At 47.5% G+C, this 27095-nt stretch overlaps 1 protein-coding gene across 3 annotated transcripts; it reads left to right on the top strand.

Moving 5' to 3' along the window:
- Nucleotides 1-3565: 3565 nt before the first annotated feature.
- On the top strand, nt 3566-24878 carry AGFG2 (ArfGAP with FG repeats 2). 3 transcript variants are annotated; one of them, XR_013993663.1, is made up of 14 exons: nt 3711-4127; nt 12279-12372; nt 13174-13289; nt 14384-14537; nt 15112-15277; nt 15914-16039; nt 16715-16747; nt 21282-21402; nt 21585-21670; nt 21843-21926; nt 22902-23030; nt 23335-23420; nt 23774-23919; nt 24008-24878. XR_013993663.1 is itself a non-coding variant. In XM_081054002.1 (13 exons), exons 2-13 carry the CDS (start codon nt 12319-12321, stop codon nt 23831-23833), a joined length of 1215 nt encoding a protein of 404 aa, XP_080910128.1. In that variant the 5' UTR covers nt 3566-3746; nt 12279-12318; the 3' UTR covers nt 23834-24878. The 3 variants fall into 3 exon arrangements, 2 of the variants coding, with proteins under 2 accessions (XP_080910128.1, XP_080910127.1); XM_081054002.1 differs by having other exon boundaries at nt 3566-3746; nt 23774-24878; XM_081054001.1 differs by having other exon boundaries at nt 23774-24878.
- The last annotated feature ends 2217 nt before the right edge of the window (nt 24879-27095 follow it).

Genomic DNA, 27095 nt, shown 5'->3' with positions numbered 1-27095 from the left:
AGACTCATTAAGTTTTAAAAAATAGAAATAATACGTATGTCATTCTCTGATCAAAATGCAATACAACTAGACATTAACATTAAAACTAAGAGAAAAAATGTCTCGATCACCTGAAAAATTTTATTGTTCATTTTTAAAAGAAACTCTTGAATCAACAAAAAAAAATGCAAACCAAAATGCTGAATATTTAGAAAATAATAATAAACACCATATCAGAATCTGTGAGCTACAGCTCAAACAGTGCTCAGATGAAATATTTTGGGCCTTACTTAATAAAAAGAGTAAGTGAATTAAGTAGGAGGCTGGATACCATAATAGTCTGAGGCCATAATAGAGCACCTAGCTTCTTGGGAACCTTTCAGGAATCTAGTGGCAGGTTCAACTCTCATAGAGGGTGTGGTGATTTATATGCTCTAGAAAAAACATTTATTCTATACTTGGTTTTCTTTCCCAGCCTCTGACTATTTCACTATCTCTGGAATTACTGACTGCATAACACAGGGTGGTGCGGACAAAATTATCTCCAACCAAGGGAGAGAAATAAAACAGTTGGCAAGCCATGGGCCATTATCATATTTCCCATCCACCAGAAGCAGCTGGTCTTATAGAACAATGAAATGTTGTTCTGAAAACAGATCTGACAGTATCCAGGAGACTGCACCTGTGAGACTAGGATGCTTTCTTGCAGAAAGTGATATGTGATCTCAAACGGTAACTGAAATGCAGTGTCAATTATCCCTCATCCAATATAGAGGTTCAGAAACCAAGGGTTGGGTGAAGAGTGACAGCTTTCACTATTACTTTTCTCTCTAAAAATATTTGCTTTCCATCCCCCAATTCACTCATGATCTGTTGACTTAACTACCCAAGGGTGAGGTGGTTTCACCAGGGAACCAATAAGAGTTCCACCTAACCGTTTGGGATTCTTCCTGACACTGGGGCAATGGTTCCTGTGCTAGCTCTGCTCCCCTGATTAAGAAGGGGGAAATAGTGTTATTCCCTAATAAGGCCTGGGGGCTTCCTTGCACCACCAAACCCCGTGGTACAAATTAACAGAAAACTATCACAATCCATATCAACATTCTAATTTCCCTCCCCCACTATTGTATACATCAGGGTTTGGTGGTAGCTTAGTCTACCAATTTTTTCAAGGTTTCAGGATAGTAAAAATAACCTTTGGTTAATGAGAAACCATACAAGGAATGGGCAGTACTTGGAAACTGTTGACTCTGAAACTTAGAAGGAACATTTAAAGTGATCTGAGATGTCATATCTGCATATCTGGATGTGACTTGATGTTGCCTCCTTTTAGGGATGTTAATGTGCATTTGTGGCTGTGATAACTAGAGAGGTGGAACAAAGTACACACTGAAGTGTTCGGGGCTTAGTTCTGGGCCGTCTTCTCTGTCTCCATGCTGTACCTAACTAAGCAAGCTCATCCAGTCCCATGGCTTTAAATAACTCCTCTAGACTGATGACTCCTAAACCTCCTGCAATTCTATATATACCTTACACCTGAAACTAATAAAAATAAAAATAAAATAAAAATTCTATATATACCTGCCTATTTGATCAACCCCTTGGAGGCCTCCAAAGGGTCTCAAATCAACATGTCCAAAGCAAAACTACTAATTTCTGGCTATCAGCATCCTCTAACCTGCTCTTGCTACAGTCTATTCTTTTCCAATAAACGGCACCATAAACAAACCAGTTGTTAAAAAATAAATCTAGAGCTGCCCTGTCCAATACGGTAGTCACTAACCAGTGTCGCTAAATTTTATTTAATTAAAATAAAAATGTCAGGTCCTCAGTTTTACTAGTCTTGTTTCAAGTGCTCAATAGCCACATGTAGCTAGTAGCGACCACATTAGACAGTCAGATATGGAACATTTCCATCATCACAGAGAGTTCTCTATTGGATGGCGCTTCTCTAGAGAGGTTGCCTTTGATTCCTCTTTCCCTCACCTCCTACCACCCTGATCTATGCCACCATTTCCTTTCACCTGGACTGCTAAACTCACTTCCTAATTGCCCTAATTCCAATCTCACCCACCCATAACCATTTCTCTTATAATGGATAGAATGATTTTTTTCAAAACTGAAAATCAGATCATGTCTTGCCCTTGCTACAATCCTTCCAAGGCTTCTGTGGCTGAGACTGGTTTTATCCTAACATCCTTTCTCTCCTTCCACCTCTGAAGTTTAGATGAGCACGTGGAGGCCCAAAATAAAGAACACATTCTCCAGAGTCCCTCCTTACACTTAAGTGTGGTCATGTGACTGAGTTCTGACCAATGAGGTTGTATGCAATTTCCTGGCTTGTCCTTAAAAAGAGCAGGCTCTTCCTGCTACTGTAACAGACACATGACTGAAGCTATAATAGGTCATGAGGTAAACTTGGGAATGAAGGTAATGCATTATGGAGCAGCATTACGGGTCGCTGACATAATGGACCAACCCACCAGCCCTGGAATGCCTACCTAGACTGTTACATGAGAGAAATAAACTTCATCTTGTTTAAGCCCCAATTATTTTGGGGTTTCATCATAGTGCGACCTAATTCTAACTAATACTGCTTTCCATCACACTTAGAAGAAAATCCAAACTGCTTACCAAAGTCCAGAAGGTTTTACATGATGCGGTCCCACTCCAGTATAATCCCTCCACTTTCCCCTCACTACACTTCAGTCATTCTGGCTTTCTTTTTTTGCTGCTTAAACACACCAAGCTTCTTCACATGCTTTTGCACATGCTTTTACCTCTTCCTGTCTTGCTTCTCCTCAGATCTCATCATGGCTGACTCCTTTTTGTTATTCAGGTCTCAGCTTGCTTTAGACGTAGTTCCTCTGAACCGTTTTAAAATACCCAACAAGTCACTCTCTTTTACAATACCGTATTTTAATTCTCTGCACAAAACTTATCACTCACTGATGATTTTTTAACTAGTCTGTCGTCCGCCTCCCCTTGCTAGAATGTAAGCTTCATGAAGATGGGAGTTTTGATTGGTTGTCTAGAACAGTGCCTGAAACCTAGTAGCCATTCCGTGTTTGTCAAATGAATGGTCAAATACTATTCCATGGATAGTGTGGTTATTAAAAGCAGTTCTAACGTCAGACAACCCAGATTAAAATCCTGGCTGGGCCACGTACCAGTTGTGTGACCTACTGCAAATTATATAACCTAAAACTCTCTGTAAAGTGAGATTTCCTATGGCATAAAGTAGGAGTAAGTAAAATAGCATTTATAAAGCACTTCCTCTCCTTCTCCCTCCCTTCCTCTAAGAGCTCCTTCGTTCCCGCCCTCCCCTCAGCCCCTCATACTCATATGGCCACCTCTCTTCGGCGCTGCTAGCCTCTCAGCAGTCCAGCTGAGAGAAGGCCTTTGAAATTTGGCGGGAATAAACATCGTCAGACGGGAGGACCAGAGCTGCGCACGCGTGGGACCCCTACTCTTTCTCGCGCACGGACGTTGCAGTCCCGGCAGCCAATCATAGTTAGCGTCGGAGCCTAAATTCCGAGAATTCACCAATCGAATCTGGGAGGCGGGCCGCCGTGAAAGCGGTGGCGAGAGGGGGCGGGGACAAGGAGACGGCACGCACAGTTCTCGCAGCCAGTTCTCTGCGGGCCAATGGGAGAGGCCTGAGGTCTGAAGGCAGTGAGGCGTGGCATTGGCGGCTCCGCAGCTTGAGGCCGTGCAATGTCGGGCCAATCAGAGTGAGGAGACTAGCCAATCACTGTGCAGGATAGGTGAGACTGGGGGTGAGGAGTCTCGCGCGGACGCTGCGGGCTTCCGAGCTTCTGTCAGGGGAGCCGGGCGTGCGGAGGCGACTGAGGAGGCGGGAAGTGGGTTGTGGTTAAGGGGCAATTGCTGACTTGCGGGGACGAGGTCCGAGACAGTGGGGCAGCCATGGTGATGGCGGCGAAAAAGGGCCCAGGGCCAGGTGGCGGGGTTGGCGGGGGAAAGGCGGAGGCGGAGGCGGCCTCGGAGGTGTGGTGTCGCCGGGTGAGGGAGCTGGGTGCCTGCAGCCAGGCCGGGAATCGCCACTGCTTCGAGTGCGCCCAGCGCGGGGTCACCTACGTGGATATCACCGTGGGCAGCTTCGTCTGCACCACCTGCTCGGGCCTCCTGTGAGTGGACCGGCGCGGGGGGAAGACCGGGAAGGAGTGGCGGAGAGTCGGCGTGGGGGACAACGAGGATAAGGGGCGTAGGGACAGCCGAGGTAGGGGACGCGGAAAGGCCTGGAGGGACGCGCCAGGTGTGGCGAGAGGGTTGTCTAATGCAGAGGTGTCGTGGTCAAGGAAAGGGGACAAGGGAGTCTAGACGCACGATTGGAGTCGCGTTTCATGGAGAGGAAGGACACCGGAGAGGAATGGAGAAACAGCCTTAGGGAGACGAGGAGAACCGAAAAATGGGGGAAATTGAAGGGACCTGAGGGGAGAGGGTTAGAGATTTAAAAGGCCAGAGAATGACATATACCTTGAAAGGGAATTTAATGTAGATTGGGGGCGTGGGGTGCAAAAAGGAAAAAGGGCAAACTGGGCTCAAGATGAGGGAGTGCCTTTCTTCCTTCCTGCTTGTGCCCATCCTCGAGTGTGAGACGGAGAAACCGAGTTAAAATAGGTAAACTAACCCAGGTTGACAGCACGGAGATAGAGGTAGGTAAGGAGCCATGTTCCAGTGTTCAGATGCCGATTCTAATCTTGCAGGGTTTAGAAATGCTACCCAGAAGTAGGTATCGTACAAATCTAAGAGATGAGAACTGATGGGTTGCCTTGTTAGAGAGCTTAACTTTTCCGAAGGTTTGGGGATCTGGATGAGCCATCCTTAAATATAATAATTTGTACGTTTGAGCTCCTTGTGGCCATGACTCGATCCCCGTAGTAGCATCTGGCAACTCTTTCTAGATTGGGGGTTGTTGTATCATCTGATATGCTACGCTTGGCACTTGCACTCTATTTGGTCATGCCTGAGCTAATTTAGAACTACATTTCTAGCCCAGATTTCTGATTATATAGTAATTTTTTTTCCCCTTAGGGAATTTGGTTAGATGCATGATTAACATTTGATACCAAGCCTGTATCTCTGTTTTTTTAATGTTTATCAAGGAATTTATTTTGACGTTTTGAGTATTGTTTTAATACATGGGGTGGTTGGTTTGGTCGTTGGCTTTGTTTTTAACAAGGAGCACTTTCCTTGTTTCTTTTTATACCTTTAGGAGCCAAGGAGGGAGCAGTATTGTTCTTGCCTGACAGAAGGGAGAACAGAAGCAAAGAGGTTCAGTAACTAATCTAAGGCCATATGGAGCTCGCTGTTGTCAGCATTTGTTGTTTGACATTAGTTATGATCATGGCAGACCAGAAATGAGGATCCAAGCCTTCTAAGATACAGTTTAGGATTGTTTTTCTATTCAGTTTTTACCTCCTTTGCCAATCTTCTATGTTCTGATCAACCTCACTTATGTGCTGTAGAAGGGACTTGATTTTGGTCTAAGTAAAAACCACTGTGGCTCATGGGACAATGATTTAAACAGAATCCAAAGAGGAATGAATGTGTCTGTCACAAGTTGAGATAGAGACTCAAATGAAGCAAAAGGATAAGACTTGAGACTGGGATAAGTACTCTGAGAAGAGAAGGAGCAAAGTTTAGGAATATGAATAGCGCAAAGTGGAATGCGAAAGCAGATTTCTGGAAATCTCATTATGAAAAGGAAAATCTGATTAGAGAGTCTGGAAAAAAGTAAAGGGAAGCAGGAAGCTAAAGTTGTTATATCAGAGTCTAGGTCTTAGGAAGAAAATGTTAAGAAACAGTGTAGTTCATTCAGATTAGCTGTGCCGGAATGAAAAACGCTGAGTACATTAGAAGTGCTGCCATCATTATCATTATTTTATCTATCTTGGTTTAAAGTATCCCATTGATAACATTTCCCTTCTATAATGAATCTCCTTTAGTCAGGACCACGGAAGGACCTTTAGAAGGAGGGCCACGGGATCTGGGACACATTAAAAATCTGGCTTTTTTTGCTGGGATAGTTAACTCCTTAAATGTCAGTGCACAATTTGCAGAACTTTACCACTTTTCCCTGTGGTCATTATTGTTGATCCCATTAATGAAAAGTCAAACACCTGTGATCTGGAGAGACACTGGGTGGAGGTGACTATGGCCTGAGGATTAATTTAATAGAGAAGTACCCCCACGAGGCCTGGCTTTGTCTAGGGTATGTGTACCTCCAACTAGAGGCTTAGCTTTTTAGGAACTTAAGTTCAGTGGGAACAAGGGGTAGGAATCTACCAGCCGCCCCCCCCCCCTTTTTTTTATTTTTATGTTTTTTAGTTTCAAAAGTTTCTAAAAAGGACATTTTTGCTTAGTATTTTGGTAAAGCATTGTGAGACTTACTCAGAGTGGTTCTTGAGGTGGTAGACTGTAGGGAACACATTTTGGTGGTTGGGAAATGAGACGCCAGGCCAACCCTTTGTTAGCAGGAAGTGAGAGTAGCGTGAGGGATCAAGAGGAGGCTGGACCAATAAAAGAAACTGAACTGAAGGCATGTTGTGATTATAAAGAGAGAACTATCAAAAGAAACTCTACACGAAAACTGTAGTTTCCCTGACTGTCTGGGTTCTGGTGGTACTTCTCATTTGTTAATTGGAGTGCTAATTAGCACGGACTAGAGCAGGGCACATAAAGCTTTTAAAAGGGTCTTAACAAAGTATTACCTGTGTCCTTTGGTGTCTTGTGGGAAGGGCTGGGAGCGGGCAGGTGGGCCTTAGGCACAATGTGTGGGGTGGGGCGTGTTTATTGCAGCTGCAGAGTGAGGGAGCACACGCAGTCCAGCAGGTGACGGAGAGGAGAGGCATGGCTCCACAGTGACACGTACAGTTAACATCTTAAATCCACATGGTTGATTGCCCATAGGTTAGGATTTTGTGGTACTGGGAAGTGAAAATTGTGGTAGGCCAACAATGTGCACATACATTAAGTCAGTCAACAAATATTTATTGAGTGTCTATCAAGCCCCAGATACTGTTTTAGGCACTTGGAGGTATGGTAGTGGACAAAACTGACCAAGTACCTACCTTCATGTAGCTTACGTGCTAGTGGAGGCCATGGACTTCTATCATGAAATATATAATTGCAGGTAGTGATAAATGCTTTGAAGTAAAATAAAGCTCAGCATGGGCTAGAGAGTGGTAAGGACTCATTGAGGTACAATGATGAAAAGAGAAGAAATATTCTTTGTTAAAATGAAGAGGATATGGGGGTGAGGGGGTCGGGAATTGAAGTACCAAAGTTAGCGCCATAGCCAGAGAAAGGAAATGGCAGGATTGGCTTTGTAATTTGAAAGCTAGTTTTCTGTTGAGTATGTTTCAGATATGTCTGTTTCTTAGGGGGATGAAGTATTCTGGAGGCAATGACAAGGATTACCAGAGTTCCCAGCTGGCCAGATTGGCTGAGGTGACTGTTCCAGCCAAAGTTAAATTTTCCCAGATCTGAAGAAAACTTCAGATTTTAATGTTGGTGGGTGGGTATGACTATGCCTTCATTTCTGCATATGTGAGCTCATTCTCGATCTCACTTTTTTAATAAGAAATACTTCTCAGCTGTAGCAAAAACCCACAGCGTTGGTGTGAAGGATTGAGAGAGAGGCTGTCAGTTTCTGCCGTTTCTAAATTTATATACATGCTGCCACAATTGTAGGTCCCAAATTTGACCTAGTTTTTACTCATTTGGTTTCTTTCCAATACCTAATTTCCTTAACCTGGATATAGATCCTTTTAATTTGCCTAATATATACATGGGCGTGTTTGTTTAGTTGTATTTCTGACTCTTCTACTAGAGGATGAATCTGCCATTTGAAGCTAGGTTGGGGTAAAAATTACCGCTAAAAAGGATTCATTTCCAAAGCAGTGCCTTGAATGTTCTTTCTTGTTCTGTTTGCTGGCATGCCTCATGAGTAAACCACTTTTCCTGAAAAAGAAAATAGATGTTGAGGCCTGAGATCTCATTGACATCAGGGATGGGCACTACCTTGGACACCAGGTTTTTCAAGAAGTATGTGATGTGCTTCCCCGACCCGGCTGTTTGGATCCATCCTTTAATCTGTCTTCCTGCGGGTCTCAGTAGTGGATACTTGTCTCTTCTATTTCTGCACAATTTTACTCTGATGACCGGATTAAGTCAGGATTAGGGCCAACAGAGCTTGGAGCTGGGTGTCAAGAGATGTGCTTGACAGACAGCTCTTTATTTGTGACAAGTTCCTAACCCTCCTTGTCCCTCAATTTCCCTATCTGGCTCGCTGGTAGTGGCTCCTTATTGAAGCACTTTTATCTCCATGGAGGGAAAGGTGTAGTATGTTATTCAATAATTCAGTACTTTTCCATCTGTCTGGGCTGGAGAGATAGACATGTGCCTTGCCCTTATTTTAGTCCCATCCCACCATCCCCTCTCGCCTCACCTTTCATATTCACCTCTGCCCAGCAGCGTCTCACTAAATTCCAGACTTAAGCACTTTATCATATTGGGGAGGGGAGCCTTGGAGAACTTGAAAAGCCCCTAAAAACATAATAAATTACCAAAGTGATGAAAAGAAAGGGAAAAACAATGTGAAAGGATTGGCCTTGAGCCTGAAGAGGAGGGCAGCTGGTAATATGATTCTACATAGAGGACAGCTGTTTATCATTGTCACCGAGGAACAACAACAGGAAATGGGTTGAAGCAGGGGAATTCAGATTAGGAAGAAGTTTCCTAAAATTAGTGAAATTGACCCTGGAGCAGGGTAATAGGGGAACCTTCCTATTAGAAACTATTAAGAGTCTGTAAAAGGGACTCTTGGTGATGTTTGAGTTCAAGATAAGAACTGAACTAGTTAACTAAACCCTGCTCAGACTCAAAGGTGTGGAATCCCAGGAGCAAAGAAACACAGTCTGGGTGTATGAATTGAACACAAATGTTCCGAGGTAAGGAATTCCCAACTTCAGATTTGGCACAAGTGAAAGAATTCGGGTGCTGGGTGGAACTGTTTTTTTCCATTGTTGACCTGGCAGAACCTTCTTATCTGAGCAGCTGAGCAGGTTTGAGGCTTTTATAAAGCAAGATATAAGCAAAATGTGGGCCACTCTGAGGGTGATGACCACAGAGAAACAACAGGCATGGTATTTGTAGAAATAGTCGGGTGCTTAATGGAGGGGAGAGAAAGTCTAAGGAAGAATTGGGCAGACTTTAGGATCTCTGCAAGTTACTTGCCAAGAGTATTTCAAAGAGTGATTCAGAGTACTTCAAATGTCAGTTAGGTGCATTTCTATGAAAAAGAAACTGAAATGGAAAAAGACATCATGACTGGGCTGAAGGCTTGTATCCTAATGTACTAATGTACTTGCTTTCATTTGGAAAAACTTGTACTATTCTGGGCAAATAAATTTATCTCTATATTTCCCCAGCACCTCCTGGTTAGAAATAACAGAATGGATTTGCTGTGCTAACTGAAGGGCAGGACCTCCTTCTAGCTCTCACTTCTTCTTTTGGGGAGAGCCTGAGAGTTAATTTGGGGAGACGAGGTGCAAGTTGGAGAGTTGGGTCTGTTTGATTTCAGGCCAGTGACTCACCTCTGGCCCATTGTATGACCATGGCATGCACACGACGAAAAGCAACACTCCTAGACCACTTGAGGTCAGCTACTGGAGGGGAGGGGATCTTGTTTCTAAATTGCTTTTCTCAGCCAGCAGTGGCCTCTCTGATTCAGAAACAAATTCTCTGACTCATAAGCCGTGTAACTAGGCCCTCTTCCCGGGATGCAGAGTGTTGTGTTGCCGTGTAGAGAATTCTCTCTGCCCCCAAACTGTGGCTCTGGTTATTGCACATAATCCAGTCTGCAGACATCAAGGTCAAAGCAATGCTTTCTGTACTGTGCTATGGAAATATCCTGTTCCATCAGATTCATTTGGCCCAAAGCACCTAAATCACTCATTTTCTCTGCCTTCCCTTCATCCTATCTCCCCCCCACCCCACCCCCCAAAAAACCCCTTCAGTTTAACCTCAGCCATAGAAAATTCTGTTGTAAATATGCCCTCTAGATTCCTGTGTGGGTCAAGCCCCCCCTCCCCTGCCCCCTACGAGGAAGCACACCTCCCTGTTTATACTTTGCTAATACTTCCTGGTTGTCCTTTCCGGAAATGTCAGTGACCTTTTTGTGATAGGCTTAAAATCTGTTTTTCTAGTATAAACATGATACATTTTCCTTTTCCCATGGCCATTTCTCTTCCCCCGCTGCTGCATCCTGGTGCCACATTCTTCCCGATTGGCCTGTGTGCCTAAATGGCACCCTACTGCGTTGAGAAGTACGGGCGTCCAGGTTCCCTGAGTCCTTCTTATAAGCCAGCAGCTGGTGATCAAGGACGGGTCCTGTACTTTTTGCATCCCCCAGAGTGCCTACCACAGTACCTTGTGTTTTGTCAAAGTGAACATTTGTTAGTCGGAGGTGAGGATCGTCAGGACAGAGGGGTCTGCTCGGGCTGGACCTCAGGAAGGTCTGGCATTCTGGGGGGCGAGGGTCTGCTTACGGAGAGAAAGGGGAAGGGAAGGAGTACAGAGAGAAGCAGGCTGTCTGGCCTTCAAAGCAAAACAAAACCAAGCCATTAGTAAGGGAGGCTTTAGGAGAGAAAACTGGAATCTCTCTGAAATGTGATCAGAAGAGAGCCTTCAGATCAAGTTTCAGAGCTACTGTTTGACATATAGTAACAAAGCTTTACTTTTGGTTTTTCCCACCCTTGTCTTTCCTAGGGGCATCAGTCCTCTTTGATATTTGTTTTTTTAAGGGGTATTTTGAGACCCTTTACTTAAAAGTCTAGCAGCAGAATTGCTGAAAACGCCCTCAGCTATAGCCTGCAGTGTTCTAGCCTTTGTTAGAATCAGTAATCAGTCATTTATCATCCAAAAGGGCACGTGCCCTTTGCTATTCACTCTGTGCTGTCATCTGTGCCCCCCTCCCTGCCACCTTCACTTACACTAAACTGGAACTGCCATGCCGCTCGCTCTTCCAGACTTGGCAGGGGCACTTTTATGCTGTGTGTACACCTGTAAGTGTGAATATGCGTTTTCCCCACCTTTTTCTTGGTATTTCCATTTGGTGAATTTTGTTATCGCTTCCTTCTCCTTTTGCTTTCCTGAGGGCATCAACAAGGAACCTATTCTAGCGTTACAATACTTTTATTTTCATCTTGATTCACTCATTTTTTTTCAGGAGAGTAAAGGTCTGAAGAGGCCTCATCAGTTGAGACTTTCCCACATGTGCCAGTGGTCTTTCACTGCTGGTCCCAGGGTCTACTGTATTTGTTTTGGTCCATCCCTTTTTTTTTTTTTAATCTGATGAGGGCAAGACGTCTGGACCCAAGGCAAAGTTAAGGTATAAGGAAAGGGGCACCTATGAAACCCTGCCTGGCTTAGCCCCAAGTTTCCCCTGTTGGAACACTCTGGAGGGCAGTTGAGGGGGGTAGCAAGAAAGCCTTCTCCTCTGTTGTAATCTCCACAGGGCTTCTGTGGGCAGAACTGGACTCCCAGGGAGTTAACAGAACACACAGAGCTGGTACAAAAGCATTGCTACAGGATATATGTTCCTGACTCATTCCAATCTCACATCTCATTGTTGAGCCTCACTTCCTCCTGCCTTACTGAAAGATCTAGAAATGAGAAAGTAAAGAACATTTCTTTTCCAGAGAGCTGTTCCATCCCTACCACCATGCCAACCTTCTGTGTAGACAAGAGGAGGGGCAGCCAGCCTAGAGCCCCTGTTTTTTGTCTCCAAATCTTATCTTTTTCCGTACTACCAAGAATAGTCGTGGGCCTCCCTTTTTGCCTTCCCTCATTCTGGAGGGATTTGTGGCTCATGGGCTCTGGGACCTTGATGATGTGCTATTGGCGTAAAACAGTGCTAAACCAGGAAGTGGTAAGTGGTACGTCTGAGTTCTCAGAAGTACCCCCTCAGCCTGGAGGCTGAACACTGAAATGTTGGGGTCTGAATCGAGGGAGAGGAGGGACAGTCTCCATCTTCCTCTCCCGAATGACTGGGATCACAACATATCCCTGACTCTGTTGCCCCTATCTCTTCTAGAAGCCTCTGAAACATCCTTGCTTCCCTTCTTTCCTTGAATTAGGAAGTAGCTTCAGGCAGGGAGTTCTACCTGAGCTTAATTTATGTGCTGTTTTATTCTTTCTCCCTTCTCCTCCTCCCATAAACAGACCTGCAGTGCTAACTGCGTTATACTCCTCTCTCTGTTTCTCTCTCACAGGAGAGGCCTGAACCCCCCTCACAGAGTCAAGTCCATCTCCATGACAACTTTCACTGAGTCTGAAGTACTATTCCTGCAATCCCGTGGAAACGAGGTGAGCTGCCCACTGGTGGACTGTTTACAGACTGTAGTTGCCTTATCTGCTGGGGCACTTTGGCTCAAAATTAAAACCCTGCAGTTTTCTTTTCTGGTGGAATTTCTCTATTTTAGTATGTAAGGTATCTTATGTATATTTGTATATTTACAGAATCTTAGTTATACAAATTGTGGTTTGTCTGGGCCTCTTGTTGGAGGAATCAGGGAAAGGAGCAAAATCTCTGCAGGGGGGTTGCCCCTGGGCACTCGAAGGGGCAAATGGGTCGAGTTCCGCCTTGATGAGCATTTAGAGTTGACCAGGCTACCCCCTCTGAGTAAGATCTCCAGGAGCTGACTTGCGCTTTGGCAACCCAGGTTTACGTCCATATCATTTCCTGGAAAGTGAGTTAAACCCCTTCCTCAGCCAAATCTGCTGGCAGGAGCATACCATTCTTGGTGTTAGCAGTACTTCTAGCTTGCGGGCAATTGGCTTCCTTGGAGGGTGTTCTTACTGGAAGCCACAGCTCTGAAAATTGCTCCTGACCCCACCCAAGTTTAGTTCCCCATAATTCTCATGGCCTTCTGTTTTCTAGGATGTGTCACCATGTGTAATTATAAATTTATTTTTGTTGATCTAAAGCATGAGCTCCCCATGAGATGATAATGCTGTGAGGACGGGTCGTGTCTGTTTTGTAGGTGTGCCCATCCTCAGACGTGTCCATGATCGATAAATATTTATTGATGAATAAATTGGATGCAGTATCATTCCCATTTCATCTTTCGACCCCAAGTCCTCTGTCACCTACTTCCATTCCTTTAGGTTTGCAGGAAGATTTGGCTGGGTCTTTTTGATGCTCGAACATCTTTAATACCCGACTCCAGGGATCCTCAGAAGGTGAAGGAGTTTCTCCAGGAAAAATATGAGAAGAAGAGATGGTAAGAAAGAAGAAAGAGATTTCTATCTTGGAGACATGTGTCCAAGACATAGTTCATCTGACAGTCCAGTTTCTAGAGTTGAATTGGGGCTTCTCTCAAAAGCTAGACTTGGGTAGAGTTTGTTCCACTCAGATGCAGTTAGGGCTAAATTTTGACTTCAAAATCATAAAACTAGATGAAAGGACAACTTGGTCTCGGTCACTGACCTTGCCAATTTGATGTCCCCTCTTTCGGGGAGACAGTAGACTGATTGGAAGGGGGAGCTAGGCCTTGGGGTGTGGGTTAGTTTTTATAGCTCAGCCAATGACATATATGGAGAGGGGTGGCTGGAAGCACATGTCCTATATAGTTTTATGCTTTATCTCATCATTTCATTCATGATGTTATATGTTTTCCTCTTCAGGAAAACAGCGTCTCTGTTCTCCCTTGCCATTTTTCTCCCCAGGTGTCACTTCTTGTTGTTTGATTTCTGGGGTATGTGCATGTTGAGGGGTACCTATAGGGTGGAGAAGAGAATGCAGACAGCAAGGAGATTGATGTGACTCAGGCAGCATTTTGGAGTCCCTACTGGGGATGTCCAGAAGATTCTTCCAGAATAGAGACCACACACACTATAGAGGGAGAGGTTTTATCAGAAGTAGCAGGAGCTGGCAGAAGAGATTGTGAGAACTTAGAAGCTGAGGTGGCAGGAACTTTTTCTATGGGACTGAGAAGGAAGAATCTGAAGAAACTCCCAGGAAATAAAAGGGGGGACCTTGAGTAGGAAGTTGGGAAACAGGATCATCCGTCAGCGTTATTGCAGGTGCTATTACTTAAAACCCAGATGGTATCAGAAAGAGGAGGGGATAATAGGCACCAGCCAGAGCAAACTGAACATTCTTGCCGAAAAAAAGGAGCATCTGGCCGTAAAGGGGAAGCTCAAGAGAGGCAGAACTTTGTTAAGTTGCTAAATTCCCTTCAGTTCAAAAAAGAGAATTAGTAGGGAAAAATGAGAAAGGATTAACTGCTGTAACCTGTGTTTTCTCCAGCACCTAAGCGGAGCATGGTCCAAGGTTTTACACCTCTTCTTCCAGCCTAACTATTCTTTCTTGCAGGTATGTGCCCCCCGACCAAGTCAAGGGGCCCCCTTATACCAAAGGCAGTGGCTCCGCCCCTGTTCAGGGCTCCATGCCAGAAGGGAAGCCCCTGCGGACGCTTCTGGGGGATCCTGTGCCATCTCTCTCAGCTGCTGCCTCCACCTCTAGCCAGGTAACTCTCACATCTGCCCTTCAAGATTATTTTGGGGTTTGGGAGACAGGAGTGTCAGTTTTCTAAATCAAATCTCCTGGACTTAGCAGACAACAGTTCAGGAGCTGAGAGTTGGTTCTCAGCCCTGCTCTCACCTAAGTCTTCATCTATCACCTTGGACTCGTATCTTTTGGAACAAAGAACCCAACAGGGTTTAGGGAAGTCGGAGTATGAACTCCAAACCTGACCATTCCTCCAAGGAAACACAGAAGGGGCCGGGACTCTGCTTCAAGTACCTGGGAAAGAGGAGGAGGTAACAGCTTCAGGGGGACTGTTGGGCAACACCCCTGTGTATGTCAGGGTTACCGTGACTGCTGTGCTCTAAGTGTGTGGTTTGGGAGCTGGTGTCCTGAGAAGACAGAGGTAGTAGGTATGAGACAGGCTAAGGCAGCTCCTGCCCGGACATCCTCGCAGCTGAGGGCAGTTTCTCACTCTCTCTCTCCCCTGGCCTGTCTGGGGGCAGCCTGGGGAGCCCTGCAGGGGCTGGGGCATGTCTGGGATTCCAGGTGCTACATATACTGCCTTCTCCTCCAAGTCTGTCAGTCAATCCCAGGCTCGGACATCCCAGCTCCGAAGCGCTCAGCCACCGCCCCACTCCTCAGTCAAGAAAGCCAGCACTGACCTGCTGGCTGACATTGGCGGAGACCCCTTTGCTGCTCCCCAGGCCGTACCTACCTTTGCTGCATTCCCAGCCTTTGGGGGTAAGTGGGACTTGGAAGGAGAACCTTTCTATAACATATGTACCGTAATACAAGGAATTCGCTCCCTTTGGGTGACCCCTAGCTCTCTTCACATGAACGAATGTGACAGGAGGGTTGGGGTCAAATGGGTGTGGCATGGATTATGTTTGGGAGTTGGGGGCTCCTAGCACTTTCTTTTAGAACACTGGAAATAACCTTTTTATTACTTTCTCTATTAAAATGAGGGCAAGGGGATTATGTGTTCCATTTCCCCTGCCCCCTTCCTGAAGATCAGCATTAGCCAATAATAGAGTGTTGAATAAAGTGGTATCTAGTTTCCCTCTTTCCTTTTCAAGCCCTTTCCCACCCCCACCCAAAAAAAATTTTTTCACATGATTCTGCCCAAACTAAGCCTTGACAAAAATATTAACGCCTTACGATGCAAGGTGGTGGGGAGTGAGCTTGGAGGCGTCTGAGATCCCCTGTCCCCCATATGTGTCTGGCTCTCTGCGTCAGGCCCCTGCCGTCTCCCTCTGAAGAAGACCCTGTGAAAAGGCAGATGTCCCATCCAGTGGCCTTGGCTTTTAGAATTAGTGTGTATTATATAGATTAATATACATGTTATATACATAACCTTTATATTCCTTTCACCTATAGGCCAAACACCTTCCCACGGGGCCTTTGCCAACTTCGATGCCTTTGGCAGTAGCCCCAGCTCTTCTGCATTTGGAAGCATTCCTCTGACTGGCCAAGCCCCATTCCAGGCCCAGCCAACACCCACAGGTAAACTCTGCCCCACCAGTTTCCTTTCTCTCTTCCCACTGCATCCAGTTGTCCACATCCATTCATCACCCTTCGTCCACATCTGCACCAGCCTACAGAACTATACAAAGGAGACAAAGAGAAGAAGCTCCAGGAAAGGATGATAGGAATCTGATGAGATTCTTGTAAGGAAGAGGGGGTTCTACTGTTCTATGTTTTCATGGAAGGAAAATGGCTAAAATTACCACAGGAGCTGTGGAGGCTGTGTACTGGAAGATTTCTGACTGGGAAGTATGGGAGACCTGAGTCCTAGAAAAATTGAGAAAGGACATGATATTTTCTCTAGACTGAGTGCCCAGAGGGCAAGCACTGGGTCAGAGTCTGAGGCGGTCTCCAGAAGTCCCCACCCATCCTTAGCAGAAGCCTGTAAACTCCATATTGTGCAGTCGATGCGTATGTTATACTATAGAAAGCGAGTCTAAAGGCCGCCTTAAAGCATTCAGTCCCTCTCTAAGCACCCAGGCATCGAGTCTTCAGAGGCTTTGGACTGTCCTTCTTCCTTTGGACATCCTTGGATGCTGGAGGGCAGCTGGGACATTATAAAGACAGATGTCTGAGGAAAGCCAGTGACTTACGCTCTCTCCTTCTCTCTTCCCCCATCTATGCACCCTTTCCCTTCTCTACCCTCACTGCCAGCCAGTCGGATGCTAACTGGAAGTTACAGCTTTGGTAAGTTACTCTGCCCACCCCACAGCCTACCCAAGGTAGGAGCCTGCCTCGGGTCCTCTGACCCTAGAGTTTGGAGGTTCCGGAGGAACGTTTCAAATTTAGCCATTTTACAGATGAGGCAGTTCAGCAGTTTCCCTAGTTGTGCAATGCACAGAGCGGCAGAGCTCACCCCGGGCCCAGACATTCTGACTCTCATGTTGCCCACAGTCTTCCCACTGTGCCATCATGAACTGGCTACTTGCTTTTGTTTTTATTTTATTTTATCTAAAAAAAAAAAAACATTTTATAAAAATAAAAATTAACAAAAGAAGTTCTCACATCATGAAATTTCTAAAGCAAACACTGTCAGACACGATGACAATCTAATAAAGCAACAGAGAGGGAGACGAGTAGACTCTCACATGATTAATAGATGAAGGTGATAGACAAAAAAGGAAGGAAGGAAGTCGACCTTTTGAGTAACACTTCAACAAGTTTTAACTATTAAATGTAATAGAACTTTGTAACCAAAAGACAATATATAGTGTTTTCAAACATGTAACCATTTTATAATTTGACCATATAGTGGGAAACAAAATCTCCATAAATTCTAACAAATAGAAATTGTTAGAACATTCTGTGTGACAAAAGATGTCCCAAACAAAACTTAAAGGCATGAAACAGATAGCGAGAAGATACTGTCAACATGGAAAACAAAAGCTAAAACAAAAAGCTAATAGCCATAATGTGTGTTTTTTAAAATGCCTATCAGTAAGAAAGAATAGATTCATGGACAAAAGATACAAGCAGATAATACCCGGGGGCGGGGGGGGAATATGAACGTGTCTTCAACCTGACTAATCAGGGAAAATACAAGTTAAGGTAAAAATCATTTTGAACATTATATTCGCAAACATTTTAAAGACTGATAGTGGCCAATATTGTGTGGGGAAATGGGCCCTTTTGTGCACTGTTGGTAAGACTGTAAATTGGTATAGGGATATTCAGTGTAGCAAGAGGGAAGTATTCCTGGGAATGGAAGCTCAAAATGAAACAGCCTGCAAAGTTGTTATAAATTGGTCTGTTCAGAAATAGTCCTAGCACCATTGATTGTTTTAAAGACTTTAAAGGAGAGAAAGAAGGCATTGACCCTGGAGCCATCCCTGGCTGAACCTGGGATGAACCTTTTGTTCAGCATCTGACCAACTCAGAAAGCAGAGTCTGCAGCCATATCCAGAGCCAGCCCACATTTATGAGGCTTTTGTCATTGCAAGGGGCATCCACGGATCATCTCCAGGAGGAAAGAAAGGTTCCACATTTTGCAGTTGAGGAAACTGGCTAAACTTGATCAGTGACCTGGCCGAAACTAAATGGCTGCTAAGTGACAGATTGCATTCACTTTGCCCCACGCCCTGCTCACAAGGTTGTTTGTGTGACATAAAGAACTACTGGGTATGAAGTAGGGAAATTTGGAGGAGAGGTGGGCGTCTCTTCTGACAAGCCTGGTTGTATTTTTATATTTCTGAGGGGGAGTTTGGAGAGGGGAGGTTTCTAAAACTGCAGTTTCCCCCCTGAAATTATTATAAGGCATGTGTACAAATACAGCTTCCTGGAATGAGGCTCTGGACGTGTATAAGAAGAAAACTGAAGCACGGGTATTCCTGCGGCAGCGTCCTTTCTGAGAATGCGCCATCTGTGCGGGGTTCCCACCGCACCTGAGCAAGGGCTGGCTCTGCCCTCTGGTGTCCACAGGAGACACACAGCACTGCCCGCAGGTGGGAGGACAGCCTTCTCCAGCCTGGCCGAGCAGAGGATCTGGTCCTCACTGAGCAGAGCTCCCTGACATGAAGGCCCAGAGCAGGCCTGACGAGCCTGACCTAAGTGAGGACAGGGAACTGTGTTCGCTGAGAAAATCTATGTACCCTGAGTCAGTCAGGTGAGGGAAGGGCCTGGGGCTGGAGAATCAGAAGATTGAACACTGCCTGGCTGACTTCCCCGCCTTCCTCATAGCCAGAGGAGTGGAGTGAGGACCAAGCATGCACTGTAGCATTATAGCTTCATACTTGTTCCTCTTAGAAGTCCAGGGTTGGGGAGGGAGAGAGGCCAAGGAGAGCACTGTCCTTTAAGTGGTGACATGCTAGAAGCAGCCTGTCTTTAGAAACTTGTAGCAGGCAGGCACTGGGCACTTGCCTTCCCTGCTGGAGTCTCAGCTCCTCCAAGGTAGAGCCTGGTCATGGTCAGTTATGCTCAGTGCCTAGCACAGGGCAGATACCCTTTAAAAGAGGTTTTGGAGAAATACAGCATAAGCCTTTAGAAAAGAAAGAACATGGAGATTCAAATTACAGTTCTGAGCGTTCCGGAAAAAGCCCAAAACTACTGACAAGAAACTAGGCTGGTTTGAAGATTCGGAGGGGCCAGAGAGCAACGCAGATTTGAGAACCAGCCTGGCTTTGCCATTTCTTTCCTGTCTCCTGTCTTTATCTTTTCCCTTCCCTTCTTCCTCTGGTCTCTGGGAGGAAAAGTATCTTCCAGGGTGAAGGACACGCCCTCATCTTTCCCCACTTTCTGCAGGGTTTTGTCACATCAGCTTTCTCATCTGAATTTTACCTCCACTTCCTCCACCTCTCTGGCACATTCCCTTTTTCTCAGAAATATGCTTAAAGTCGCCCATCCTGCAAAATGTTTCCACAGCCTTCTCATGCTAGTCTCTTATCTCAACTCCTTTCCACAGCCGTACCTCTGGGAAGAGGAGTCGATGGCCTTCGCGTACTCATTTTTTGTTGGCCTGTTTTATCATTTTTTTTACACATATTATGGCATAATTTACATACTGTTCTGCACCTTGATTTTTTTTTAAATTTAACGGTACTGTTAGATCTTTTTTATCAGTACATTAAGAGCTTCCTCATTTTTTATAGCTGCACAATAGTCCAACATATGTTTATCATAATTTATTTAATCGATCCCGTTGATGAACATTTAGGATGAGTTAGTCTTTTGCTGTTAAACAGTGTTACAGTTAATAACCCTGTATATTTTGCACTTGGAAGTTAGAGCTGTAAGAAAATTCCTGGCAGCGGAATTGGTCTTGTCCCGGGGACACAGCTGATACAGAAATAAATTATATCACTACAAATAAGTCAAGTGCTATGAAGGAAAAGAACAAGGTGCTATGAGAGGAAAACCAGGACTGAATTCCCATTACTAATGGAAAGGCTTATCCGAAGACCCGGTTCTGTTAAGCCTGACGGGTGAGTAGGAGTTAAGCCAAGACCACAGTTGGGGCCTCTTGTTCAAGGCAGAGGCAGAGCATGTGGAAAGGCCGGAGCTGAGGGTCCAGGGGAGGGTCTTGTTCCCTTGTGTTCATGACCCGAGCCAGCCATCCTGTCTTCGAGACCTTGTCTTGTTTCTCTGACCCTGGAAATCATTTCTTAAATCATAGATTATGATAGTACCTCACATTTGTGTTACGCTGTACAGATTTCAAACCACTTACCTCTGAGGGTCTTTACAGCCACCTTATGAGAGAGCGAGGAAAAAATGGCTTAGGAGAGAAATGGTTTGCTCAAGTCACAGCAGTAGCCAGTGGTAGAGGCACAAGTAGAATCCAGTTTTTCTCACTCTACCTACTCAAATATTTATTCATTCTTGAGCACGGTCATGTGACAGACACTATGCAAAGTGTGTTTCCCTTCAGTATGACTCTTCCAGCCTCATAAAAATAAACGCTTTTCCCATTTGTAGCTTTGTCTTACCCTCAGAACAGCCCAGAATAGTAAACACAGATAAAGAGGCTTTCATAAAATGACAGGGCCTCAGGCCTCTTCTTGTGACCCAAGGTTGCTCAGGATTTCCAGGACTCCTGCTCTTTTGTAAAACTCCCTCTTACTCTCCATGCTTTTTCTTTTTAGATGTGAAGACCAGGGCGGGCAGGAGAACCCTGCCGACGGCCCTGCCCAGTGAGCAGTGTGCCCAAGCCCTGATCTCAGCTCATAACGTCAGGATGCCCCCTGCCTCCCAGGAGGAGGCAGTTCCCGTGGGAGAGGGCAGGGTGCTGTCATCGCCGCCAGTGCCATCTCCACATTCCATGAGACTCTCCCAAGTGCTCTTGGACCTTTCTGCCCTTCACAGCTCCTCCCCGACCCTCTCTACCTGCCCCTGTAGGTGATTTATCTATAAATGGAAATGCTGCTTCGAAGAAATTACAGACTTTTCCATCTCTTGAGGGAAACGGGAAGTGTAAGTCACACTAGAGCAGGAAGGACGATGGCCTGACATGAGGAAGAACTGCTTTTCTCTCAGTGGTGATGGCTTTGAGTGCTAGGGAGACAGAAAAGCTGAGTATCACGTTGCCTGGAATTCTTGGCGGGAAACAAGCCCTCCTGAACTGGGTGACCCACAGGAAGAGTCATGGGAAGGCTGGCTCAGAGACCCCAGCTGGTGGCTCTCACGCCACCACTCCACTCTTCCATTGCACCCCCACCTCTGTCTCTTCCTGCCCCTTCCATCTTGTCTCAGCCCAACATGTCCTGTTTTATTTCCTATGACTGCCCAGGGAGCAGCCAGGTGACGCCATTTGGTGTCTCTCCTCTTACACCGGCCAGTCAGCCAAGCAGCCTCGTAGACATGGGTGGCCTGCTGGGACCTGGGGCGTCAGCTGGAGTTATCCCTAGCAGGTAGGCCCAGACTTGGGGGTTTGCCTTAGGACAGGAGAGCTGGCCGAGAAACCTGGCCTTGCTTTTCCCAGCCCACCCAGCTGCTCATGTCTGGCAGGACTGGCTTTGTGTCTCCCAGCCCCTTGCCCCGCTTATCTCCTTGCTCCTGGAACATGTGCATGCCAACTTCTCTCCCTATATAGCAGCGTCTTTGGGATGACCAGCCAGATCCCCACACTCCAGTCAGCCACACCTGGTGGAGCAGGCAGCACAGGGCTTGCCTTTGGAGGTGAGTCTTGACTGTGGAGCCCAGGGAGGGGCTCCAAGGCCAAAAGGACACTGGGCAGGGAGGAGAGTGGAGGGAAGATTTAGAGGAATGCTCAGTTATCACAATATTAAGCAGATGAGGAAAAAAATAACCATCTCTTTTTCTCACCTCTACCCTATTCCACCCTGAGCAGCCTTCACCAACCCTTTCACAGCACCTGCTGCTCACCCCCAGCTGCCTTCCACCAACCCATTCCAGCCCAATGGCTTGGCCACAGGTAAGCCTCCCAGACTGTCCGGTGGCCCTTTCTCTGCAGGGTGCAAATTCCCCAGCACCTCTCACCGGATACCCCTCTTCTCACACTGTCAGAAGTAGCAGCAGGCGGCCTCAGCTGGCACTTGTGGTCCTCCAAAACAACTCCCCCTGGCCCCCTTCACCAGCCCAGAGAGGACCGATTTGAATTTCCAGGCCGCCTAGTGGGCAAAAAAAGTAAAAGCAACCAAGTCACAGACTCAGAACTTCAGAATTCGAAAAAACAGAGTGCTACTTAACCTGTAGCAGTTCTGAAGCTTGTTTTAGTGTTGACTGATAGTGGCCATGAGTCTCCTTCCCCAACCCTTTGTCCTCTAGAAGCCCAGCCTCTCTCCTTTCTGTATCCTAAGGTGAGCCCCTGAAATCATGACCTTATTCCCTGCCCTCATCAGGCAGAGTCCTGTGGTCTCCTCTCACCCAGCTCCTCAACCTCTGCTTTTCTCTCTTCAAACTCATGCTCCCCCTTTGTTTTGTTCTCAAAAACCTTGAGGCCATGACGAGAGAATTATAGCTGCCAGAGGTACCCATGTGGCGGGCCCAGAGTGGAGTGCTTTCCCTGTGTTATTTAATTTTCACAGCAGCCTTAGGAGGTAGGTACTGCCCCATTTTAGAGATGAGAGAACTGAGGCACAGAAAGGACTAACAATTAGCTTTAGTTTATGCAGTTGAATAGGTAGCCAAAAGCTGCCCCCAATTCCATGCCATGCCCATGCTCGTAACCACTGTGCTCTCCGTGCCACAAGCCATGCGGGCAAGAAGGGGCAAGTTTGGTGAGTTGCATGGAAGCTGAAGAGTTCCGTGGCTCATGCAGGGTATTTCCACTGGGTACCTCTGGTTAGGGAAACAATCCCAATTCCCGATCTCGGAGGGATTTCGGAAGAACTGTTCTCCAGTCGCCCTTTCAGAACTTCACCTGAGCCTCATGTCCGTCACTCTACAGGGCCCAGCTTTGGGATGAGCAGTGCTGGGCCTGGCTTCCCCCAGCCAGTGCCTCCCACTGGGGCCTTTGCCAGCACCTTCCCACCACCGCTGTTCTCCTCACAGGCCTCGATGACCCAGCCGCAGAACGGTAAGGGATTCAGACCATGCCTTCCTCCCCACCCCAGGGACTGCGTGTGCACACCCACGGGAACATTAGGGAGCCAGGCAGGTGGGAGCTAGTTCCGTTTTGGACCACTGGGGAGGAGTCAAGCATCAGACCTGCCTGCGTCCTATGACTGCTCCATACCTCTGTTCGCGTCCTCGGAAGGGCCCCTGTCACTGCCCCCCTGGGATGTGGCTGTGCCTGCCCTGCAGGGAGGTGGTCGGAGTCGGTCAGCACCAGCGTGAGGGTCAGGGCTCCCATCTGCTGAGTTTCTGCTCTTGCTCCCCAGGCTCTTCCTTCAGCGACTTAGGATCAGCCAAGCTGGGACAGAGGCCACTGAGCCAGCCAGCGGGCATCTCCACCAACCCCTTCATGGTGAGTGGCCGGGCGCAGCATGGTGTGGGACGTGGCCTCTCCCTCCGGGGCTCAGGGACAGAATCCTTGCAGGAGAAGAGGGTCAGGTGGGCTGGAACTCAGGCCCCTTCCTCATGAAATTCTGCCTCATCCCAGCCAGGGATGAGTGGGGTGGTTAGTTGATGACCTCAGTCTTTCTGGCCCTGTCATCTCCCACACCCCTGTCCCCCTCCATTCGCCTCTTAGCTCCCCATGTTCCCACTCCCCTCAGCACAGTAATACGGAGGGAGGAAGGAATCCTTAACTGCATTTCTTCTGTGGCCTCCAGCTTTTCTCCCCTCATCTAACAATTTGTGGTGGTTGTTTCTTTCCAGACTGGATCCTCATCAAGCCCATTTGCCTCCAAACCTCCGACCACCAACCCATTCTTGTAGCACTGTGTCCTGGGGGCCCTCTTCCCTGCTCTCTGGGGCCCCTCTACTGCCTGGAGTTCTGGTGACCACAAGCCTGTAGCATTTCTGTGGGTTTGAGACCAGAACGGGCCTTGTTTTGCAGGGTAGGGGTCTTGGAGATGCCGGAGGTGCTAATGCTTTGCTTGGGGCTTGCAGATGAAAGGGCAGGAGGCGCAGGAGGAGAGAAGGCAGAGCCTGGCCTGAGGAGCGATGGTGTTTTATTTCTGCAGTTATTAATTATGAGGACAGTAATCTTCCTCCTGTCCCGCCTTCAGCATATGCAGCTCTCCCTTCATTCCCAGCCCCGCGGGTGGAGGAGGCTGTAGGCACAAACTGGCCACTGTTCCCCTGTGGGAACCACTCTTTCCCCATGCCCAGCTTTCAAACACTGTTCTCCCAGACAGAAGCTCAGGGGGGAGACCAGGCTAAAGGTGGGGACGAGGCCCAGTGTTGATGTGAGACAGTCATCAGACAGGCTGAGAAAGCCCTGGGGGGCCAGAGCACCCTTTCTCCATGTGTTTGCTTCCCCAGCTCCCTCCCTCATCCTGGGCACTCGGGATGACTAGTTTTACCTACATACTTAGACATGCCCAACTTCTGTCAAGCACTTTAGTTAGCTGTGGTGTCATGTTTGGATACCAGTGTTTTATATTTATACATAGAGAGAATTTTCTAATATAGCCTATTATATATATATATATATGTGTGTGTGTATGTATACACACACACACACAGACACACACACACACACACACACACACACGTGCAGCCATTCTCCCTCTCCCAGACAGCTCTTTTACATGGGGAATGGGCTGAATCCCCATCCGTGCCTCGACCAGCAAAGCTGGAGCTCCAGGGGGTGGGGGGAGGGCAGCTACATGTCCTGACCACCCCAGAGCCGGGGCTTTTCCAGGGAAAGGCTTTGTGCAATTGACTATTTTTGTTGCTTTTTTCCACATGCCTCCCTGGCCCCCAAATCTCTGCACCAAAGCTGCTGCGGGCAATGTTGGAAAAAGAACTGTATTTGAAAGAAAAAGAAAATGGCTCTCGTGGTCTTGCTTTGGGCCAGCTTGAGGGACCTCGTGTCAGTCAACGTGACTGCCTGGGGGACAGAACCAACGCCAGGGCTCTTGGTCTCAGAGCCAGCCCCTGTCTGAACTGGAGTCCCGTGTTAGTGCCGGGGTGGGGGGGGTGGGGGGGGGACACGGCAGGACAGGGGCTGCCTCTGCCAGGACGGAGTTGGTGATGGTGGTAAGGGGGTGATTCCTCCTGGGAGTGGGCAAAAGAGGTACCAGCTGGAAGGTGGGGGTAGACCACTGTTACACTGTTTCCACCTGAGGATGTTGTGTCAACAGCCTTGGTGTCTGGGCTGTTTGTGTGGTGACAAGACTCCTGGCTTGGGTTAAACACCTCACCTGGCTGAGGAGAGGCCCAGGACTCAGCCTTGGGGTCAAAAGAGGTTCCTCCCTTTTCCATGTTGCCCAGGAATTCCTGGCCCTTTAGCTGCTCATTCTTGGGGTTTCTGTGGGTCTTTCCACCCAATGACCTTTAACAGCTTAACAGCAAGGAGAGGCGGGGATTGAGTTATCACTTTATTTGAGGATTTTTCTGGAAATACATCCAGCTGCTGCTATTTGCCCAGCCAGGGATGGGCTCCCCACATTTCCACCATTCCTGTCTTGTGTCTGTGTTCCCATTCTCCCAGCCTCCACCCTCCTTCCATCTCCTGGTGGGATCTCCCAGGGTAAACCAACATCCCTTTTTCCCCTGGATTTATCATGTTCTGTCTATTCCCTTTTCCCAGTATTTCTCTCTGCCATCCTTGATTATCTCTGGCCTTCTCCCTGTCTGGCCTTCTCTCCGCTTAGAGCCGGGGAAGGTGGGATGGAGCTGATATCTGTTGTGGTATAGTAGGGGGAGGAGCCTTTTCTTATTCCCCCACCCCCACTCCTCCTTTCCAAACCAAGAAAACTGAGGTTTGGAAGTGCGATTTAAAGGACCAGGAGCTGCAGTGCCTCTCACTGCATGTTTCAGTCACTCCTGCTGTTTCCCAGGATGTCCTTACTGCTTGGTGCTGGGCCCAGGGCCTCCCTGCAGCGCCCCCGCCTTTCCTCCCAGCCCCTCTGTCCAACATGGACTCCAGCCAGCTCTCTGGCCAGAGCTGGATGACCAGTCGGAGAAGTTTTACTGGGTCAGCCTCAGGCCCCAGGACAGAAAAATCAAGAGTTCCCTGGGCACAGGCCAAGACTAGAACTGCAGCTGCCTCTCGGCCTCGAACAGCCTCCATCGGGCCTCCTCTTCAGGCGAGTGGCAGAGAATGGAAAAATGCCTGGCCTGATAAAAAAGATCTAAATGGCTGGGCCTCACGCTGGTTCTTCCTGCCTCACACCCTGAGACATCCCAGCACAGCCCTGCCTGGTAGTTGCAAATCTGAACCCCACTACATAAACATGAAGCTGGAGGGATTCACCCAGGCTCCCACCAGGTTTCTCACCAAGACCTCATGTCTCCCCACTCTCCCACACACACCACTGTTGTGACTATACTTTTCAGACAACTGCCCTCTGGCTGGGTCCCAGCCTTCAGCAGGTGACCTGCAACTGCCCCTGTGGGTGAGGAAGCAGGAGCCGTCCCCAGGATCTCTGTGAAGAGCTCCATTCTGTCCACAATGGTTCCGTGGAGCCATGGTGGGGGAGGGCTAAAGGAAGGAAGGGGCTCAATGTATGGCACAGTTCCTCTATCCCCCTCCCTCCACAAAGGAGTGGGAACTCAGGATGGGGGAGGGAGGGGTACACAGGAACAGCCCAGCCTTGGTACCCCAGCCTCCTCCCTCTAGGTTCCTCTCCTGGGTAACAAGATAATTCCACAGGGACTTAGAATGTGGAGATCACATCCCACCACCCCATTCTCCTGCACCTGGCAGGAGAATGCATAGGCGGACCCCTCTGCTTGGGGTAAGTATTCTCACCTAGCAGAGCTGAGGTTCTGCCACTTCCTCTCTCTGGGGAGCAACTCAAGTTACCAGGGCAACAGGCTAGAATAAATCTTGTCTGGGTGAGGCCAAGGGCAGTATGGTTGCTAGGGCAACTGATTAGGCCAGTTGTTTGGCTCCAGGCTTTTCCTGGTACCCAGCAAGCTAAATCACCTGGCGCTGATTACCAACCCATCTACCACTGCTGCTTGCCCAGAACCCAGGCACTCCGATCCCTGCTGTTTCCTACGTTATCTTTACCCAGCACTTAGA

This window comes from Rhinolophus hipposideros (assembly GCF_964194185.1).
Source record: "Rhinolophus hipposideros genome assembly, chromosome: 7".
In the NCBI taxonomy this organism is placed as follows: domain Eukaryota; kingdom Metazoa; phylum Chordata; class Mammalia; order Chiroptera; family Rhinolophidae; genus Rhinolophus; species Rhinolophus hipposideros.
This window is presented reverse-complemented; position numbering and strand designations above follow the sequence as displayed.